Below are 22605 nucleotides of genomic sequence, written 5' to 3'. Positions count from 1 at the left end.
ATCGACCGTCTCAAGCCCTACTACGACCCCCTCATTGGGCCTACTCCTTGAGTTGCCAGGATGGCTACTTTTCACCCCTGTGGTATTGTAGTGGAGCATACGCACCAACGCGTATGCGCCTTTGGAAGAGAACGATAAGCCCCGCGCTCTGATTGCGCGAGAACCTGTGCTGCCTTCGCCAGACTTGCCGTACAGCCATTTTTCGTTGCGACCTCGTTGCGACTTCTCTGGTTGAATAAACGTCATCATAATATATTCATCATATACAAGTACCCCCATCCAGCGGACAATTCAAGGACTAAACGAGAGTAGGTACCACATTTCTCCTGTCAGCACGTTGTTGACACCGAGAGCGTCATAACGACGCCGTGCTACGTTTTTTGAAACATGTGGACATGCGGGTATGTGCCCAAGGGCGGGTATGTGCCACTGGTATGCAGGTATATGCCACTGGTTACGCACTACGACAACGGGGGACGCACAAGCCATGTCATAAGGAGCTTTGCCCCTAAAAGTTGGAAAGGCTTTTAAGCATATTGTTATGAGTTATAAACATGAAAGTTTCTTTTGGCTAGATTGATGAAGTGCTGGCAACATGGGTTCAAGTTCTCTTATCAAGAATAAAGCAATGCAGAAGTGGAATGGTATATACATACACGATTTGGTACAGCCAAAGTGTAGCTGGTAACACTTTTCACGTGGAAGGTAAAGACGCGATTTCCTCGGTCTCTCCTCCTCTTTAAACTTCTGTAAAAGCCCAGCTGTGTGGCGGACAGAGGTGTGCTCCCTTCGAGTTGAGAGTTTAAAATCTGCCTCATAAAAGTCAATATATAAAAACATATGGAACTTTGGATGCTAAAAATCTCCAGCTTCTGATTTTTCAGACTTCCTGCCCAAATTTTATGCTGAAAACAACATTAGTTGAGCTCCCACATCTGCCACATTTATCATCTCCATGTTGAAACCTGCATTTCCTTGAGTCAATACATTTGCAACTGTAGCAGAGCCTGAAGGACAGCTTCGCTGCAATACAAAAGTGTGATGGATTGGAGTCTGAATAGTAAATATCCAGTGGGAATCGAATTAAATAGCAAACACTATTCGGAAACTATTCGAAAGTTCAAATATTTGCACACCCATAGTTTATGGCCATGTCTATTGTACTATATAAACTGTGGAAATGATCTTCTATCATTTGACCAATGGCAAAGTGTGTTCTAATAATACAAACTTTCCGTAAATGGGATTTGAATTTTCAAACAGGCTCTAGCTTTTTTGTGTGTGTAAGTGATTTTCGTTCAAAGTGACTGGTTCACCGAGGTGGGCGCGAAATGAGGGCCGATTAGTGTATAGTATCTTGAGGCTATTCAAAACAAAAATAAAAATAATAACAAGCTGAAATTCTGTTTGCGTGTTTTATTATTTTTCTCGGCTTTTGTTCATTATACTGATTTTGAAAGGGCAGTGCAAAGACAAGGGAAAAGAAAGATATAGGAACAAAGAGCGCTGTCATTCTTTTATTTTTGTCTGTGCTTCTCTTTCCCCGCTGCGGTGGTCTAGTGGCTAAGGTACTCGGTTGCTGACCCGCAGGTTGTGGGATCGAATCTCGGCTGCGGCGGCTGCATTTCTGATGGAGGCGGAAATGTTGTAGGCCCGTGTGCTCAGATTTGGGTGCACGTTAAAGAATCCCAGGTGGTCGAAATTCCCGGAGCCCTCCACTACGGCGTCTCTCATAATCATATGGTGGTTTTGGGACGTTAAACCCCACATATCAATCATTGTGCTCCTCTTTCAAAATAATGTGAAGCAACTAGCCCAAACCAAAGTACTCCTCATTCATGCTACACAACAGAACACACCAATTGCACATGCCAAGTAGAGTAATGTTACGTGCAACGCTCTTAATGAGGTACCGTTTAAAATGCTAAATACAATCGGGAGACAGCACATTTCTTGTGTGTTTTTCTAGATATAGCCAGCATCTAACGAAGTTCCGCTGAAGAGCGTATGGTATGCGACGTCAGCCCACCAATAACAATGTAAAGGAGCGACGTAAAAACCGGACTATTCCTTGCTGTACGTCACTCCCTAGATCTCGGGGCGCATGCCCGCGAGAAGGGCAAGTGGCGTTCATTAAAATTGAGAGTTTTTCCGTGACATGTAATTTTCCAAATCTTAACAGGAATAATTCTGAATGCCCAATGCACCATTACGCATGTCAGCTCGAAATGCCCAAACCTAGTAAGGGGCCCTTTAAGGTGTTCACCGATAGGGGAGAAATTGGTCCTACGCGATTATACCTAGCATCCCTCTCTTCTGGGGTATCAGTGGTCTTGATATTTGCTCCTGCGCTGCCTTTACCAGCCACAACGAAACGAAAGAGACCGAAGAGAGTGTTAATTGAATGGTGGACACTTGACCCACAATGCTAGACAACAAAACTAAAGACCACATACTGCGAATCGCACGGAAAATGCCGATGTTCAATCCTTGTTACCTTTCTGCTATCTTAAACAATATAATTGTTTTGGTTTTTTTGCGTTGATAGAAGTCACCCACGTCGTTGTTTTGGGATATCTCATTTTTTGTAGAAATTTGTTGTGCCTATAAATATAACTTTGAGGGCCTAAAACAATATTTTACCTGCCTGTTTTTGGTGCCTAAAACACACTTTTTAGAGCCTAAAAATCCAGCCTCTAGTAATCACAGGTATAGATGAGTACAAACTAACAAGTGTCCCAGCTGTCATACTTCACTGTGTTTGAAAAGCACGCTCTTTTAGCAAACGGGGCTTGTGCAGATACCAAAGTGAACTTTGTGGGCCCGACAACTAACGCAATCGTTCCAGTGGAAGCCGAAGGCACACAATTCTCTCCACCTTAGGATAAGCGTGCCCACAAGCATCTCACATGTACTCACACATCTCTCACATGTATTTTGCCCCCCATCCATGGGACAAAGTACATGTGAGAGATAAGCATCGCGACGAGCTGGGCTCCGAGCGTGTGCGGCTTTTTTTTTAGTTTATATATATATATATATATATATATATATATATGTATACATATATGGTGAATGACGGCAGCGACAAAAAATCAGCCTAGATCGCAATAAAAAAGGGCTAGACAGGTTTTGACCCCTTTTTTATTAGAATCTAGTAGTGAACAAACGCTCTGAAAAATGGAGGAAGCATCAAAGCAGTGAAGAGGAAACTTGGGATAGGCAGAAGTCGGATGTATGCACTAAGGGACAAAGAAGGCAAAATAACTACCAATATGGATAGGATAGTTAAAATAGCGGAGGAGTTTTACAGAGATCTGTACAGTAGCCGAGACAACCACGACCATAATACTATAAGAACTAGCAGTAACCCAGATGACACCCCACCAGTAATGATAGAAGAAGTCAGAAAAGCTTTGGAGAGCATGCAAAGAGGCAAAGCTGCTGGTGAGGATCAGGTAACATCAGATCTGCTGAAAGATGGAGGACAGATTGTGTTAGAAAAACTAGCCACCCTGTTTGTGAGGTGTCTCCTGACGGGAAGGGTACCAGAGTCTTGGAAGAACGCTAACATCATCTTAATACATAAGAAAGGAGATGACAAGGACTTCAAGAATCACAGGCCGATCAGCTTGCTCTCTGTAGTATACAAGCTATTTACAAAGGTAATTGCTAACAGAGTAAAGAAAACATTAGAATTAAATCAACCAAAGGAACAAGCAGGATTTCGAACAGGCTACTCAACAATTGACCACATTCATACTATCAATCAGGTAATAGAGAAATGCTCAGAGTATAACCAACCACTATACATAGCCTTCATAGATTACGAGAAGGCGTTTGATTCAGTAGAAATATCAGCCGTCATGCAGAGACTGCGGAATCAGGGCCTAGATGAAGTATATATAAACGTTCTGGAAGAAATGTACAGGGGATCAACTGCTATCATAGTGCTTCATAAAGAAAGCAACAGAATACCAATCAAGAAGGGTGTAAGGCAGGGAGATACAATCTCCCCAATGCTATTTACCGCGTGCTTACAGGAGGTTTTCAGAAGCCTAGAATGGGAACAGTTAGGGATAAGAGTTAATGGAGAATACCTTAGTAACCTGCGCTTTGCCGATGACATTGCATTGCTGAGTAACTCAGGGGACGAATTGCAACTCATGATTACAGAGTTAGACAAGGAGAGCAGAAAGGTGGGTCTTAAAATTAATCTGCAGAAAACGAAAGTAATGTACAACAACCTCGGAAAGGAGCAGCGCTTCGAGATAGGTAATAGTGCACTTGAAGTTGTAAAAGACTATGTCTACTTAGGGCAGGTAATAACCGCAGAGCCGAACCACGAGATTGAAGTAACTAGAAGAATAAGAATGGGGTGGAGTACATTCGGCAAGCATTCTCAAATTATGACAGGTAGATTGCCACTATCCCTCAAGAGGAAGGTATATAACAGCTGTATCTTGCCGGTACTTAGCTACGGAGCAGAAACCTGGAGACTTACAAAGAGGGTCCAGCTTAAATTGAGGACGACGCAGCGAGCAATGGAAAGAAAAATGGTAGGTGTAACCTTAAGAGACAAGAAGAGAGCAGAGTGGATTAGGGGACAAACGGGGGTTAAGGATATCATAGTTGAAATAAAGAAGAGTAAATGGACATGGGCCGGGCGTGTAGCGCGTAGACAGAATAACCGCTGGTTATTAAGGGTAACTAACTGGATTCCCAGAGAAGGGAAGCGGGTTAGGGGTAGACAGAAGGTTAGGTGGGCAGACGAGATTAAGAAGTTTGCGGGTATACCGTAATTACTCAAATCTAACGCGCACCTTTTTTCCGGTTAAGCGAGTTCATAAATCGCACGCGTGTTAGAATTGAGTACGAACAAAAAAATTACGGTCAAATTATTGCCATCGGCAAATCCAAAACGGCCGCCCCCTACGTGCGTCGGCATAGCGCGTCGGCCATTTCTGCCTATGTGTTTTTCATGTGCGGCTCTTCGTGCGTGTGCTGAGGAGTTCGTCATCTAGTAGTGCATTTGAATCGACGGCGTGGATGGGCCGACTCCCAAAACTCGAGTGCACCACGATGCCGCTTTTAAAAGAAAAGTCATCGCGTGTGCAGAAACGGACGGAAATCGGGCCGCATCGCGGTCATTCGAAGTTCCCGAAATGTGCGTGCGGGACCGGCGGAAGCAAAAGCAGATGATTGTCGACAGCAAAACTTCACGCAAAGGCTTCTGTGGACCACACCAGGGTCGGTTTCCGCAAATTAAGGAGCTGCTCGGCGAGTATGTGCTTGAGCAGCGAGTCGCACAGCGGCCCGTGACGACAGAACTGCTCCAAGTGCGGGCTATCCAATTAGTCTTAGAAAAAGGTCTAATGCGGAGCCAGTTTTAAAGCGAGCAGGTGCTGGCTAACTAACTTTAAGAAGAGGAAAGGCTTTTTCCTCCGAAGGGGAACATGCATATGCGAAAAGTTTTGCGGAGGAGTACGATGAAAAGCTTCACAGTTTTCAGAGGTTCGTCCTAAACTTGCGGCGCAACAACGGCTACCTGCTTGGGCAAATCGGGAATGCCGATCAGACGCCTCTTTACTTCGACATGCCTGGCACCACAACCGTCGAGAAGAAAGGGGCGAAGCAAGTTCGCGTGCTGACATCTTTTTACGGTAAAACTACAGTGACGGCAATGGTCTGTTACACGTCAGATGGGCACAAGCTTCGCCCGTACCTCATATTTAAATGGAAGACGCTCCCGAAAGGAGTCGTTTTTTCGAGTGGTGTGATCGTGCGGGCCAGCGAGAGAAATGGGTGCGCGTTGCAATATATATCTTACGTTTTTTTTTTTTTTTTTTTCGCGGTGGAAATTGGGTGCGCGTTACAATCGAGGGCGCGGTAGAATCGAGTAAATACGGTAAATTGGCAGCAGCAAGCACAGGACCGGGTTAACTGGCGGAACATGGGAGAGGCCTTTGTCCTGCAGTGGACGTAGTCAGACTGATGATGATGATGATGATGATGATGATGAGTGAACAAAGCTTTGACCCACGCATTTGCGGCAGCCAGCTGCGCCGTCCCTTCCGTTCAAGTGTGTCTTAGGAAGACATACACGAGTTGTTTTGACAGAAATAGATTCTGCTAGTTGTGTTGATCCTTTGAGACTCTCACCTTAGTGGGAAACCCTACCCTCGTGTGTTCGGCCACTCCAAGCCACTATAAGACCGCAACGCTGATGGTGGCACTTGTGGTTGAGACTCCCCCACTCTTCGCGATGTTTTTTTTCTTGTTTGTTTGACCTTGGTTTTTTTTTTTTTCGGTGCCAAGAAATAAATAGGGGGCAAGTAACACAAAATGCTATGCTACAAATCACCCATGACATATTTGACCCGCTTATTCCGGGCCACACCAAGGCCTAGCTCTGGACTTATTCAAAGCGTTTGATCGCGTCGAGCATCATGCCATCTTAACAGCTCTTTCTCCATTGAATATGGGTACACGTGCATACACTTACATTCAGACCTTTCTCACAGCACGCACTGCCGATTTTCAGTTAGGCCCGCTCACTTGCCCAACATACACACTAAAGAGTGTCGGCACACCTTAACGGTCCATCCTCTCACCTTTCTTATTTAATGTTACTCTCATCCCCCTAGCCCAACAACTGGCAACTATTCCTTACCTAAAATACACCCTACACGCAGATGACATCATGCTATAGTCTACGCATGGCAGTGATTGCGACATACAGGACACCATTCAAACCGCCGCCAACCTAACAGAAAACTATGTAGCTAGTGTAGGACTTACCTGTTTTCCAGAGAAGTCCGGACTGCTCTGCATCCATTCCAAAAGCCGCAACTCCCCTTCCTCCCCCATCGTTATCGAACTAGATGGCAGGTCGGTACCTGAGTTCAATACCTTCCGGATATTGGGCATGCATATCGGAAAGGATGGAAGGAGCACTAACACAATCCAGAAACTCAAGCAGGTTGTAGGGGCGATTTCGCACCTGATCCGCCGGGTCTCTGGCCACCACCGGGGCATGAAGGAGGGTGACCTATGTCGCCTATGTCATGCATTCGTACTCAGCCAAGTGCTCTACTCCACTCTCTACCTCCAACTATCTCGCCCGTGATTTGTGAATAAATGCAAGTCTCCTCAAACTTTCTCCTCATGTCATAGCTCAATGCACATGCGCCACTGCATGGTGAGCCCTCTGTTAACTTAGCTTTCATTAATTCGAACAAATGTTCCGGCTGCTTCAAGTTCGAATTATTGAGATTCGACTGTATTTTGACTGAAGTTTATGTACCTTTTTCTCCATAACCAGAAAAGCTACAGTAATTATTTTACTATCATCGTGATTGTGAGCCCTTGATCTTCTTACTGAAGCAGATTTATCACTTAAAATTGTAATGCTTTTCTTTTGTGAATTATTTACTTTACGTATTTAAGTATCACTCAATAATATTTATTAGACATCGTGTTGTAGAAGAGCACTTGCTCACACAACAATAATTCTGCTTCAGTATATTCCCCATTACGTTATCTAAATACTGGCCGAAAACTATGATTCTGGATATTGTGGTTGTTAAGAAAAAGGAGCATAAATACCAAAAAAGCCTGTTTTTAGGTAACCGCATTTAAAGTTGAAAGTCTGAATTACAGTAAAACCTCGTTAATTCGAAGTCATACAAAAACAGAACATACAAAAAGTGGGATGCAAGGAACTTCGAACTATGCAAAGTAATCAGTGCTCGTCGATTGCTGTGCCGGCTAGTTTATGACTAAAAGGGTTATGTTTTCTAGCTGTAGCTGGGCTTAATTTTGCCGCGAACGTAGAGGAACGATAGGCCCCGCTGCTGCCACCGGAGGAAAAAAAAAACGCTGCCGTGATTGTTTGAAATGTGCGCCTGCAAAAAACAGGACATCTTCACTGCAACACAGTAGTGACACGCGGCAGCATGTCGCCTGCTCCTCGCTGCGTTCGCACGTCATGATCCGACCATTCGCACATTATTTCTGGTATAATTAGGAATTTATTAATGGCCAGTATGACAAAATTCGTGATGTGTTTTGGCTGAAAAAAGTTATTTTTGAGACTTTTGAACTTAGTTTTCGAAGTAGGTGTTGCTGCCAAGAACTCCGTCATTAGTGCAAAGACGTGAATTGCTGAAGCAGCCGGCAATCAGAGGTTCGCATACATCGCGAATTTCGCCAAACTGTCCTTTATTAATTTGTTTATATTCCCAGAAAGAATGGGTAAACGATTACTTGCTGACGTTGCGAGAAACATGCGATATGCTGCCCGCGCATCAGCGCTGTGTTGCAGTGAAGCACATCTTGTTTTCCGCAGGTGCATGTTTTGATTAATCACGAAACCGTTTTGTGTATGTGTGTGTGTGTGTGTGTGTGTGTGTGTGTGTGTGTGTGTGTGTGTGTGTGTGTGTGTGTGTGTGTGTGTGTGTGTGTGTGTGTGGGTGGGTGTGTGTGCAGGCATGCATGTGCGTGTGTGTGTGCTGGAAGTATAGAGGCTGGAGTGCTTCAGCTGCCACTCATTAGTACCGCTACGTTGAATTGCCTTGTGCCTATTAAGGGCCATCGTTTCCATAAGTTCGCGGCAAAATCGGGATCTGGAACTGGCACTTGACACCCAAAGTTTTCGCATTAACCGAACTGGGGCCGGCTGCCGCTTCAAATTATCCACTCAAACCTAATTGCAAAATACGGGACCACAGAAATATTTCGAATGAAGCGTAATTTGGAATGAACAGAGTTTGAATTAATGAGGTTTTATTGTATTTCATAAGTATTATGAAATAACAGCAAATTGACCGACCTGTTAAATAGGCACCAACCAGATACTCATCACCGATATAATTCTTTATTTTTGTGTTGAAACGTCTTGCCTGGGGAGCATCATTTGTCGCCTGCTATGCAGCCGTGTCAGCGCAGTACTGTTGACGCAGTTCAAGGGTGCGTAGCCCTGAACTGTTCAGTGCCCTGGCGAAATTCCAAAATAGTTCAGTACATTCATACTGGCTATATTGTCATCATTAAAAGTGACCACAGCATCAAGAGTGCATATTTTCAGAGTTTGTTGTACGAGGAAAACGTTTTTTAGAGCACGCTCCCACACGACAATTCAACTATTCATTCTGACTTCGAGTTTTCCTGTGGTGGCACTTAACGAGTAATTATGTTTAATATAGTTCTAGATAATTTGGCTTGACAACCTCAATAACAGATGCTCGAAAGTGTTCTTTATGAACGAATGGTTCGCCATTCAACTGGGCTTTGTTGAGTTTACACCAAGTGTCTGCATACTTTGAGCAAAGGCCGGAGAATCAGTTGGTTTCCTGTGATGTCATGTTAAAATATGTAAACCAGGCAGCTTTTTGCATGTCCTCTAACCTGGATGTATCTTTTATAATGGCCCAAGGATAACAGTTTTGGTGCTTATCAATGATGACACTGCTAAGACGTACTCGACCAGATATAGTTTTCCCGATAGAAAGCTTGATGCCTCTGATTTTTTTTCATTTTCGCAGTTCTGGGCCCATTCTTTTCTGAATGTGCTAAATGCACTCCTCTCCATATGGCTATGATGCTTGAACTGCAAGGAATCCCTTGATATGTATGTGGGGGGGCATTGCAGGCCGCCGCACATGTTCTGAAATATGTCATTCATAGATGAAAAAATGTACTAAGACAAATAAATGACTGATTCTGGTTCAGAAAAGGCTGCACATATCAAATAACACACAAAAAAAAATCTTTTTTTTTCAATATTTTTTACCCTGTTCTCTTAATTAGTAACAATGTTTCATATACTAGTCATCACGTGAATTATGTTTTCTCTTATTTATTTTTTTTTTCTTGGTTCCATGGTTTGTTTTGTCATATCTTCTGGCTCTGTAATGGCCAAATACTATCAATGGCGGTTATCTCGCCAAGCTGTCTAACAGTGCTGCACCTCGTTGATACACCAAACAGCCTTGAAAACGTTTACTCGGACCATAGAGGCCTTTTTGAAAGGTAGAATGGTTTCAAAAATGGCAGTTCTGAAGGTTTTTATTTTAAAGAACACGATTCATTATGTTCTCAACGAGTGCCGCAGTCCCTCTTTATTCTGTGCAGATACAGTTATAGTAAAACATGATAAATTCGAACTCGGTTATTTCGAAATCTCAAGGAATTTAAAATACTTCTGCAGTCCTGATTTTGTAATGTAAGACTGTGTGGATAATTTGAAGCTATCATCAGCACCAGTTTGGTTAATTCAAAAACTTTGGGTGGCATGCGCCAGTTCTCGATCTCGATTTCACTGCGAATCCGTGGAAATGATGGCCCTTAGTAGCCGCAATGCAATGCAACGTAGCGATACTAATGAGTGGCAGCTGACGCACTCCAGCTTTGCTACTTTTAGCCGGGAAAAAAAAAAAGAGACGTGCTTTACTTCAGCACAGCAGTGACGCACGGGCAGCATATTGCATGTTTCTCGAAACGTCAGCGGATCATGGTTTACCTAAGATTGTAAAAAAAAATTATAAAGGACAGTTTGGCGATATTCGCGATGCATGTAAACCTCCGATTTCCGTTTGCTCCAGCTATTTGCACCCTTGCATTCCGAGCTCTTGCCTGCAGAGCCTACTTCGAAAACTAGTTTAGAAAGTTTTAATGATCATTTTTTCCAGCGAAAACACATTGTGAATTTTATCGTACTGCTCATCAATATATTTCTTATTTTACCAGAAAGAACGTGCGAATGGTCGCATCATGTCGTGCTGACACAGCAAAAAGCAGACGACATGCTGCCCGCGTGTCACTGCTGTGTTGCAGTGAAGATGTCTTATTTTCCACAGGCGCACAGTTTACTTGATCGCGACGTCTTTTTTTTTTCTCCAGGTGGCAGCAGTGAGGCCTGCCATTCTCCCGTGTTTGCTGCAAAATTAAGACCAGGTCTTGCTGGAAAACATAACCCTTTAACATAACATAACATAAACTAGCATAAACTGGTTTAACATAACATAAACTAGCCAGCACAGTAAACGACAAGCCCTGATTACTTTGAAAAGTTCAATGTTTTTTGCATCCAGCTGTTTGTATGCTCTGTTAATTTGAAAGCCCGCTTAATTCGAAGATTTGTGGCTACCCCAGTGGCTTTGAATTAACGAGGTTTTATTGTACTTGCAATCACTGTTTATAAGAGCTCAACATCAAAGTGTGGCCATTGTCATCCTAGGTGAAATTTTTTCCATGCAGGGACACGTAATGTAGACTGAGCTTACTTAGTTAAGTGTTTGCATGAGTGTTCCAAATCTCATTTCTGTTAGCCATCGAAGCTTACAATTATACCGCCCTTTCCAAACAGTTTCTTTGATTCGTTTACATAAGAATATCTTTTGCTATTGCAAGAAAATCAACAAAGCCACCACTGAACTGAAAAAAAAAGGCACAGAACACTTTCTTCATGTGCACCTCACACACATAAGGCAAGTTGACTCAGTAAATGCTGCGTGTGCTAAAGGGGTCGTAAAACATTTTCTGAAAATTTTCAACCACATGTGTGTTCAGAATCCTGGCGTTCATTCAATACTATATACCTCTACTCGTTTCAGCATCCAGTTCATTTAATAGCTGTAAAACCATAATTTCGATTCCCTACTCTTGTTCCCCTCAACTGTACAGCAGCCAATGAAAGGTCTCTGTCATTGACAAAACGTGGTGACACAGCGATGTTTGCTGAATCCTAGTTGACCAAGGTTCGTAGCATCATACAATCTCAATTGCGGCACCGTAAAGCCATCACGAACATTGTTTCAATTTGTTTATATGCGCGGCACTGTCTGATAATGCACACTGTAGGCATAACAAGGACTAAGCCACCCAAAACACGCCGTGAAACACAACTTAACGCAACCAGTAAGAAAAACCCTGGGATGCTGCACTGAGCAAGCGAAGGCAACACGCGACGGAGCCCGGATGTTCTCAAAAGCGGAACCAAGCAGATCGCTCACTGTAATTCCACAGTGTACCGTAAAAGCCCACGTATAGCTCTGACTGCCATATATTCCAGGGTGTAATTTGGGGATAGAAAATGCGAGAAAAAAAGTTTTCACCCGAATATAGCTCGAGGAAAAACGAAAATATGCATTTATTGTCACACTCCATTCATTGCTGTCATCAGACGCACTCTCTTCCAAAGCTCCCTTGTCGGAAATGTTCTCCCACAGCGCATTGTTTTCAGTGCAATCAAGTGCGTTCGAGATGGAGCACTTTATGAACGCACGGCAAACGAGCACCCCGGGAATGCAAGCACAAGCCTCGACTATCCACAAGCACAGCATCGCTCGCAAGGCCGGTTTCAGCCGTCTGGCAGAGGTTACTTCTGGTTCTATGGACCTCATCTACTCTGCATACAGGCACTTTACTTGGTCCTTAAATTCCTTATTAAGGCACCCATCAAGCGGCTGCAGCTGTGATGTCATCCAGGGAGTCGCGCAGCAGTCGCCTTACGGAGTCAGTCAGGTGACACCGAAACCCATCGAGCACAAGCATCGAGGGAGCCCCAGTAGTGCTTCGGGCGGTTGACACCACACGGACTTTATCCAGTCAAGCACTAGCGATTCATCCATCTAACACTTGCCTTGGCAGCGGATGACAACATTTTTTGGGAACTTGTCTCCCTTCGGTAGCGCCTTTCGTTTGAACACCATACAGGGTCGTAGCTTGAGATCGTCTGCAGTGCAGGACAACATTACTGTCACCCGTGTTTTTTCATTACCAGTTGATCGCACGATAACTTGCATGGAGCCTTTCTGATGCACCATCAGCGCCGTGGGCATATCCAGGAAGACCGGAATTTGATCCCTGTTGCCGATCTGGCCCAGCTGAAAGGGGACAGCCTTTCGCAACACAATTACATGCTTTTGAAACTTCACAAGGTCCTTTTCGTAGCTCTTTAGTAGCTTCTGCGAGATCGACGAACATCCAATGCTTGCTCACTTTGAAATTCTCCGGCTGAATGCCCTTGTCTCGGGCGGTCTCCCTCGCCTTCACTTGTAGCAGCTTGATGTTAACAGCGAGATGTGCAGCTCGCTGCTTCCACATAGAGTCTGTGAGTTTGCTTCCACATAGAGTCTGTGAGTTCTCGCTCCACGTCAGGAAACGTTCCATTTTTGGTTTGTGGAAACTTTTTCGCTGGCCGCTGCAAGCAAAGAGGGCATCCTTCTGCTTTCGTCAACCGCAAATACTCCGCTCATTGACTCCGAACTGTCGCTTGACGGCACAGTTGGCAATGGTTTTGGCAGCAGAGATGACTTTCCTTTTAAAAGCAGTCGAGTACTGCCTGCGCGGTGCCGACATGGCGTAACACCACAGGAGCAGAATCATGGCCATCGTTATGGGCGCCAAGTTGAAGCAAAGGCCACTGACCACTCTTTCAAGCGTGGGTCTGTAATGGCCAGTTCACGCTAGCGGTGAGCCCGCCATAACCGCACAGTGCTGTAGACCATCAACCGCCGTCGTCCGCGGGGGAGCTATTCAAAGTACACGGCAAGCTTCACCAGCAAGGCATTTCAGCCTCCAACAAACATGGCTGCCCTTCTGAATGCAGTGGTCGACCGCCTCTAATCTATCAAGTGGCCGTCGTGCGCTTTGTAGCTCGTAAGCTCTGAACTGAAGCTTCCATTTACTTTAGACTCGTGTCCTTTGGCTTCGACAATACAGTACTCAAATCGATTCGGCAAGGTTTTTGAGAGACATACTCAAATAATTGATTTTATAGGCTTAGGCAAGCCTTTTTGAATCTCGCAGGGCATATATTACACTTTTGTTAGTTGTTGCTAATCCCGGATAGCTGCTGCGACTTGTCCAAACGCCTGCTTTTGGACACGTTAATTTTAATTAGTGTGCATTCTTTTTAAATACCAGAACTGCTGGAACATAGTCTGGGAACAATACGTATGACATAGCGTGAAAATGGCGGAGCTAGAAGCAAGCAGCTATAAGCATCCCGCAGTAGACACAGACGATGCGGAAAGTAGAAAGCAGACGCGGCTCACCTATGTAGCTTCTCCATCGCTGATTGGCTACGTCGCTCTCGGGTAAATGAAAACGGCACCAAAATGGCTCTCAGACCCATTCTTCGGAAGTCAAAGAACGGCAGACGTGCATGGCAGCTTGAGAACATCAAACGGCAAGACATGCTTGCCGCTAGCGTGAACCAGCCCTAAGACTAACTCCAGCTACTGCCGCTAACGCTACCTAGCACCTAACGCAGAAGCACACAAACACCTGATAGTGATGATAATAGCACTGCGCTATGCCGAAATCAAAACTGAATGTCAGCCAAAAATTTTTGGAACCCGCATACAGTACCGGGCTGAAATTTCGTACCTTAAAGTCTAGAAAGAAAAAAAAAAAATGCCAGGCCTCTGCAGAAAACGCAGCACAGTCACAGCTAAAGCTAGAAGAGTGGCCTTTTAGAGCCTTTTCTAAACACTTATTGGGTAACTGCTACAAGCACACTTGCTTGATGCCCACTACGACATTAATAATAAAAAATTTAGGGTAGTAGGCCGGCATTTGCTATGCTATTTTTCCTCATTTTTCTGAGAAACGTGATATCTTCTGAACTATTGAGAGGAATTTTGTGCCCCTTGTTTATGCAGTGGCTGACGTCGATGAGGAATTATGCCTTATGGGGGCATGCACCATAGTTTATAGCTGAACAAAAGCAAGCTTTAGTAATGGGTCGGAGCTTTGGACTACCCACTCGTTATGCTATTCGCATTGTGCGACGACTGGTTGTTCTTTCGTTGTTATAAATGCTTTATAAGTCGTATTCACGCGATGGCTTTCCAGACATCAAGCCTGCCTAAGGCAAGTTTGCCAACAATTCCCAAGCACTGGCGTGGCTCAGTGGTAGAATACTGAGCTGGCACCCAGCGGACCTGGGTTCGAGCCCCACTGTGTCATTGGTTCTAGGTTTTTTTTTCTAATTTCGCGCAATGTGTTGCGGACATCGGCAGCGGCGGTGGACAACTACCGCGCTGCGTGAGACCCGAGTTGTAATCTCATAACAGCTTTCGCTGTAAAATCCCGGGCTATACGCGAGCTTTTACAATACATAGCTCAGAGCGCGAAAATCGCTGTGTTATTTTTTCTTTCCCAGGTTTCTGTGAATCTATCATATTAGAGCAAAATAAAGCTAACGCTTTGTTTATAACTTCTCTCACCATGACGTTTCATTGACGTAATTTGTTAGTGCCTACGGCGGCTGGTGAATGGGTCCAATACAGTTGGCCTGGACTGCACTGGTAGATAAACTGAGAGGGGGTCTTGTTGGTTATGCAATTCGCATTACAGGGATATATTTTAACCAGACCTATGCATAAGCACCCATTCAGTGTTTGAAAAGTGTCATATTATCCTCTTAAACACTGTGGCATTATTGTAAGAGGAAGCAGCAACTTTTCCACTTTGCCTATTTTGTATTGTGGCTAGTTGCTTTCCCCTTCCTGTGAAAGCCCAGAGACATTGTGCTTAGCTGATGAAATTATTTTCTCTCTTTTCAGGCACTGGCTCTATGGAGAATTAGAAAGTGCGAAGTTTCCTACAAAATCTTGTGAGTACTGTGTTAAATGTTATCACATCTAAAGGTGTGCAAAAGGGGAACCTTCTAATCAAACCGTATAAAAAATGGAAGGTACTGCAAAGTCTATAAACATAAGAAGAAATAAGGCTTACGTATAAATGCTGTTCAAATTTGGGAGCTCAAATAAAAGGCCCTTGTGAAATATGCTGCTTCGAATTATTTGTGGCAGTATAGCAATGACATTAATGCCACATATGAAATGTTATGTTTGCTGAAGGAGAGAAATGTGATTCCACAATTCCGCACATTGTTTTTAGGGGATAAAAAATTGGTAAAACTGCTCTAAAGCACAATAAATCCATACTTATGGTATAGCATATCTGGAAGTAAGGCTTTCTTATACAATCGAACCCATTTATAGCAATACTCAAGTGCCAAGAACTCATCATTGTTATAACCGATAATTGCTATAAAGTGGGTTGCACGAAAAGAAATCTATTAATAGGGGGATAGCGAGCTGTATTGAGAAAACCATAATAGAGATAGAAGTGCCAATTTTTCGGCAATGCTTCAAAATTTGAACGCTTTCATCGGACTGCCACAAGCCCCTTAGAGCCTATGTATAACAACCCCTGAAGTTTCGGATGCTGTAACGCTTCGAAATTTGAACTTTTACTTAGATTGCATGTCTGAAAGTGCTTCAAAAGAAGCTGCCACAGCTCCTACGCCATTGTGAACTACAAAAGTCAACTTTCCCGCACTACGACACCACTATGCGCTGCAGCATAATGGGAATCCCAACAGGCACTGGGGAACGTTGGTGTTGTGGGCACAAATTCAGCACTATGAAATTTCTCGTTTTCTTCTTTTCAAGGATTTTTCATTTCAATACTTTTTACCACAGACACCCAACAGCCAGAATTTATTGTTATAACCGATAATGCTCCCTGCAGGCGTTGATTAAGCGGGCTCTTTCACAATAAAAAAACATACAAGAATTGACAATGAAGCAGCTTCTCATTGTTATAACTGAGATAAATTTAAAACCAATATCCTTATAAGTGTGTTTAACTGTATATAGACTAGAAATTTGTGCTTGTATGCTTGTAAGTCACGTGCATCATGTGTTTGTTAGAAAATTTATTTCATTGTGCAAGGACCTCGGCTGTCCTGCAAAATAATCATTCAGAACAGTCTTTGCATTTATCGTATTGTTTACACAAGGACTCCAACAAGTGTTCCCTTGTTTATAACGATATATATATATATATATATATATATATATATATATATATATAATGAGATCTAACAGACAGACAATAACGCCAAGGAAGGGATAGGGGAAGTTATTAGAACCAATGTAAAGTAAATAAGAAGGAAAGTGGGTGAAAAAATAGCTTGCCGTGAGCAGGAGCCGAACCTACGACCTCCGAATTACGCGTTCGATGCTATTGTGTGAATAATGTTTTTTCAAATATGTATCTAACTGCATGGGCTGTGTATTTGACAGTTAAATTATGCACGCACCCTTAAATTCAACATGTTTTTACATTACCACCTTTGTGTGTGCAATTAGAGTTGAGCCCTTTCATGAGAGGCACTGAAGTCACGGATAATTGGGTTTAAGAAACACCAGTGTGTTTACATCGAAATAGGGGTTCTTCAGAAAATATGTCTTGGGTATTCTGCTTATAAGAGACAACTTGTATAAGGAATAAGAACTGCTCCCGTGTGAATGTCCCTTGTAGAGGGGTTCTATTGCCCCGCCGCGGTGGTCTAGTGGCTAAGGTACTCGGCTGCTGACCCGCAGGTTGCGGGTTCAAATCCCGGCTGCGGCGGCTGCATTTCCGATGGAAGCGGAAATGTTGTAGGCCCATGTGCTCAGATTTGGGTGCACGTTAAAGAGCTAACGTGGTTGCTTGGGCGAGTTGGTACGACATGATTCACATAAAAAACAGCGCCAATAACGAGAGACAAGAAAAAGAAGGAGACAGACAGCGGCACTGAACTTACAACAAGATTTATTTGCCAGAACCGCACAATATATACTTGGGCAGTATCTAACAAAAAAAGAAAATCCAAAACAAACAAAACAGAATCCACCTAACAACCACATAGTCATCTTCACAACGCACCATGAGCAGCACGTGTGCTAACGTGCCGAAGGAAATCTATTTCTTTTAATGATAGCGCAATCGAAGGCCTGCTGACACATGCACTGCCCAGCCTTTCTATTTCTGAAGCCTCATAAATTTCACGTATCAACTGGTCCCGATGCCGCCTAATGACGGTACAAAGCTGAAAATCAGGGACACAGCCGTAGTCTCGGCAATGAATGCCGAGATGGCCCATAAACTGTAGAGGAGACGTTGTGAGCGTGCTCTTTCAGCCGCTCATTTAAACACCTGCCTGTTTGGCTAGGTTGTGCAGAGCCGTGAATCCTGGTTCGAGGGGCGAGCGAGGCTGCAAAGTCAAGCATCGAAAGAAGTACGTTCCATGCATTGAAGGAGTGGTGTACTCACTACCCCTGTCTTGCGGCAAGTGGTACATCGGCCAAACAGGCAGGTGTTTAAATGAGCGGCTAAAAGAGCACGCTCACAACGTCTCCTCTACAGTTTCGGGCCATCTCGGCATTCATTGCCGAGACTGCGGCTGTGTCCCTGATTTTCAGCTTTGTACCGTCATTAGGCGGCATCGGGACCAGTTGATACGTGAAATTTATGAGGCTTCAGAAATAGAAAGGCTGGGCAGTGCATGTGTCAGCAGGCCTTCGATTGCGCTATCATTAAAAGAAATAGATTTCCTTCGGCACGTTAGTACACGTGCTGCTCATGGTGCGTTGTGAAGATGATTATGTGGTTGTTAGGTGGATTCTGTTTTGTTTGTTTCGGATTTTTTTTTTGTTAGATACTGCCAAAGTATATATTGTGCGGTTCTGGCAAATAAATCTTGTTGTAAGTTCAGTGCCGCTGTCTGTCTCCTTCTTTTTCTTGTCTCTCGTTATTGGCGCTGTTTTTTATGTGAATCACGTTAAAGGACCCCAGGTGGTCGAAATTTCCGGAGCCCTCCACTACGGCGTCTCTCATAATCATATGGTGGTTTTGGGACGTGAAACCCTACAAATCAATCAAATCAGAGGGGTTCTATTGTAGCACAAGATGCAAGGCTAAACTCAATATTTAGCATTTTTACTCAAACATTTCACATTTTGCATTCATTTAATGGTAAAGTATTCTTAGCCAGTTGTCTTATTCTTAGCAGAAGTACCCAATAATTTACTTGAAAAAAAATCTAGTCAATAATTGCAAAAAAGTGGTAAAACGTCCTGATATTTTTCTGCATATTTATTTGTTTTTGTGGGTCGAGGAAGAAGCACAATGTGTGTGTTTTATTTTAAATGATGATTTTCCGATGTGTAATAGTTAGATGTGGATTTTATGTATTACTGCGCTTTCAAGTCACTGCACACAGTGTGGAGCCTTGCTGAAATGCATATCCTTTGAGCATACTAGTACGACGCTACAGTTCCGAGCGTTCAAGACTTCTGTTTATCTTAGCAGAATCTCTAAATTATACTGAGGCTGAAGGGGTGTTTACACAAGGGTGGAAGAGTCATAGGAGATTGGGCAGAGCTATTCACGATGTCATTTTTATTTAGAGTCTCCTGATCCTCTCCCCTCAGCACCATGATCACAGCCAAGCAATTGTGTAGATGAAGTCTTCTTTTGTGGGGACGGGTAGTATCACCTTTCCTAGTGACAAGCTTTCTATGAAATGTCCTCATAATTCTAAAAAGTCATATACAGTGTAGAATACTGATAACGTAACTGCTTATAGTGCAGAACTGGTTACAACGCGATCTTTTTGGACTTCCGTTTACTCTGCCATAGAGCCCCCTGTATGCGCCTACCACTTATTGTGCAGTCCCCCCAACATGAAATACCAGTAATAATGCGGTTGCCGGAAAATGTTTGTGACAAAGATGCAGCAGCAAGTGCACTTTTTGAAGGAGGTTTGCCATAGCAAGAGAGCAACGAGATCGTTACCAAGATCAAGGGGGCACAGATAAAGCGAAAAAGGGATGGAGGAAGGAGATAGGATAGAAAAAACGATCATGGCAGCCCTGTACGGGTTCTCCAAGTGAGGAAGGAGGGCAGTTGCCTGGACGCCGGAGTAGCCTTTGCACTGGCGCCACGTAGCAAGTGCGATTGTGTCAACTGCGCTTTGAGTTTCCTGTCGAGAAAAGCATCGTCGTTATCGCGTTTGCTACAGATATCATGCTTGCTGTTTCGTCCGCAAATTTAAAAGCCTTACGGCTTTATGACATGAGCTTTCTCCTTCGATGCCTGTGCATGAGATTACAAAAGCTTGGCGGGCTTTTGTTGCTGTTGATTTAGGCCACGAACTGAAACGTTGCATCATACGCACTACCGTCAAAACCCACGTATAATACGAACCCGAATATAATACGAGGCCAAATTTTAGTGGCGCGAAATGAAAAAAAAAAATTGTACCCGTGTATAAAACGACATAGGAAAGGTAACCGAAAACACATTTATTGAGCACATATCCGCAATCTCAATCGTTGTCGTCTTCAACTGGGCTTTCCTCGGACATTTTCTTGTCAGACAAATCGTCAAATAGGTGCTCGTCTTCTGGGCAAGGTTCCGTTTGGCGTTGCATAAGTCAGTTGCCAGACTTAGGGGTGGTTGTTGCCAGACTGCTGTCTAATTTGACGGAGAAATTCGCCCCTGTAGTTGTGACTTCTCCGTGAGGGTTTGGTGTCGTTTGCGGTGCATTTCACGAGTGCGGGAGCGGCCCTTGCCGAACCCAGCAAGGGACGCTGGCCGTTTTAATTAACAAAATGAACTGCGCCTTGCAGACATTCGGACGCGTTCTCTTGCTGTGTGTGCTGTTGTGTAATTAAGAGATTGTGTCTCTGAGTTAGGGAAGCAACGACCCGGCGTCCGCCGTGCATTTCGCAAGTGCGTGTGCGATGAATTTGTTCGCGAGTGCATGAGCGACGCTGGCCGTTTTAATTAACGTAATGAACCGCGCCTTGCAGAAGTCGGGGCGCGTTCTCTTGCTGTGTGCGCAGCTGTGCAATTAAGAGATCCGATCTCAGTATAAGGGATAACGGGGAAAACTGAATAGAGTCGCAACAGGTGGTGCGCTACCCCCCCCCCCCCTTTTTTTTTCACAGCTGATGTTACCGCGTTTCCCTAGCTAGGTGGGTGGAGGGGGGGCAGCGCACTACTTGCTGCAACTCTATTCAGTTTTCCTCGTCGTCCCTAATAATTGCACAGCTGCACACAGCAAGAGAACACGCCCAGACTTCTGCAAGGCGCGGTTCATTCCGTTAATTAAAACGGCCAGCGTCGCTCATGCACTCGCGAAATGCACCACGGAGGGCACCAAACTCACCGAGAAGCCACTACTACAAAAGCGAATTTCTCAGCCAAATCTGGCAAAAATCTGGCAACACTGACCCTTCAAGTCTGGCAACAATTTATGCAACGCCAAACAGAACCTTGTCGTCTTCTGTGCCATCGAAGGCATTAAAGATGCCGCACTTTTTAAAGGAACGACGCACAAGGTCCTCTGGGATGCTTGCCCAAGCGTCCACGATCCATTTGCATAGCGTGGCCGGCGATGCCGTTTCAGCCGCCTGGTCGGAGTCACTGCAGGCTGAGGTGACCGCATCAACTCCGCGTAGCAACGCTTAACCGCATCCTTGAATGGCTCATTTACACAAACGTCGAGAGGTTGCAGATGAGAGGTCATCTCAGCCGGGATCACGACCAGTTCTGTGCCGCAGTCGCGCAAGAGCCTCTTCACTGAGTAGGCCAAATGGCAGCGAAACGCATCCAGCACCAGAATGAAAGGAAAAAGAGAGCAGGGCACCGGCCGTCTGCACTACGCGGACTTTACCCAGTCTAGGACAAGGTCTTCATTCATCCAGCCTTTATCGTGACTCTCACGATGACATGCTTCGGTAGCTCTTTCCCTTTCGGCATTGTCTTGCGCTTGAAGATTACATAAAGTTGGAGCTTGTGGCCGTCCGTCTTGCACGATAACATCATTGTGACACGCGTTTTTTCATTGCCGGTGGTACGGACACTAACCTGCTTCGAGCCCTTCTCATGAACTGTAAGAGGCGATGGCATGTCCAGGTAAACTGGCGTTTGATCGGCATTGCCGATTTGTCTCAGCTGAAAGTTGTGCGAGCAGTGAAACGTAATCACATGGCATTGAAATAAGATAAGAATCTCTTCAAAGGCTTCAGGGAGCTTCTTAGAAATGGAGGTTTGCCGGCGCAGGGAAAATCCGGCTCGGCACATGTAATGGTAGATCCAGTGCTTGCTGGCTTCGAAGTCCGAGCTCAACATCCCCTTTGCTTTTGCCAGCTCCCTCGCTTTCATCTGCATCAGCTCCATGTTGACAGGCAAGTGTGCCGCCTGCTGCTGTCGAACGAATTCTGTCAGTGCGAGTTTAATCTCTGGGAAGGCCCCTTTCTTTGGACCGCGAAAGCTTTTTCGCTTTCCGCTGCTTGCGAAAAGCACTTCTTTCTGTTGTCGCCATCCACGGACACCTCCCTCAGTGACTGCGAACTGTCTTCCGGCTGCACTGTTGCCGATTTCCTCGGCAGCTGCGATGACCTTTCTTTTGAATGCAGCCGAGTACTGGTTTCGGTGCCCTGGCATGTTGCACCTTTGCAAAGTGAGGCACGGAACACAGCGAGGTTTACATGTCCGCCCGTCTGCTGTCTAAGCGCCCGAAAAACTCAACAGCAAAGAGAGAAATGGCCCTAGCACTCACTTTTGACATGCGAGGGCGCGATGATAAAAAGCCAAGCCGTAGCCACTCGTAGACAAAACAAAGCCGTAGTCAAGTGGCAGTTACGAAACCGAAACATCAAGCACAATTTCGTTTTTTGAGCAAGTTTCCGTTCGGATCCGCACATAGTACGAAGCGGAAATTTGGAACCCTAATATTCGAAAAAAAACCTC

General features: G+C 44.5%; 2 protein-coding genes across 2 annotated transcripts in view; one reads left to right on the top strand and one right to left on the bottom strand.

Annotated features, from left to right (window-relative positions):
• Positions 1-14272, bottom strand: part of LOC119161529 (sentrin-specific protease 8) — a 50437-nt gene extending 36165 nt beyond the window's left edge. Inside the window, exon 1 of the mRNA XM_075879085.1 lies at positions 14061-14272. The gene's annotated coding sequence lies outside the window, so the exon portion shown is untranslated. The remainder of the gene's footprint in view (positions 1-14060) is intronic.
• Positions 1-22605, top strand: part of LOC119161531 (palmitoyltransferase ZDHHC6) — a 67679-nt gene that overhangs the window by 32336 nt on the left and 12738 nt on the right. Inside the window, exon 7 of the mRNA XM_037414054.2 lies at positions 15576-15625. Within this exon, the coding sequence (XP_037269951.1) occupies positions 15576-15625 (50 nt within the window). The remainder of the gene's footprint in view (positions 1-15575; positions 15626-22605) is intronic.

The sequence above is a fragment of the Rhipicephalus microplus genome, chromosome X, assembly GCF_043290135.1.
Source record: "Rhipicephalus microplus isolate Deutch F79 chromosome X, USDA_Rmic, whole genome shotgun sequence".
NCBI lineage: Eukaryota > Metazoa > Arthropoda > Arachnida > Ixodida > Ixodidae > Rhipicephalus > Rhipicephalus microplus.
Note: the sequence above shows the minus strand (reverse complement) of the source record. Positions and strands in the feature narration are given on the sequence as shown.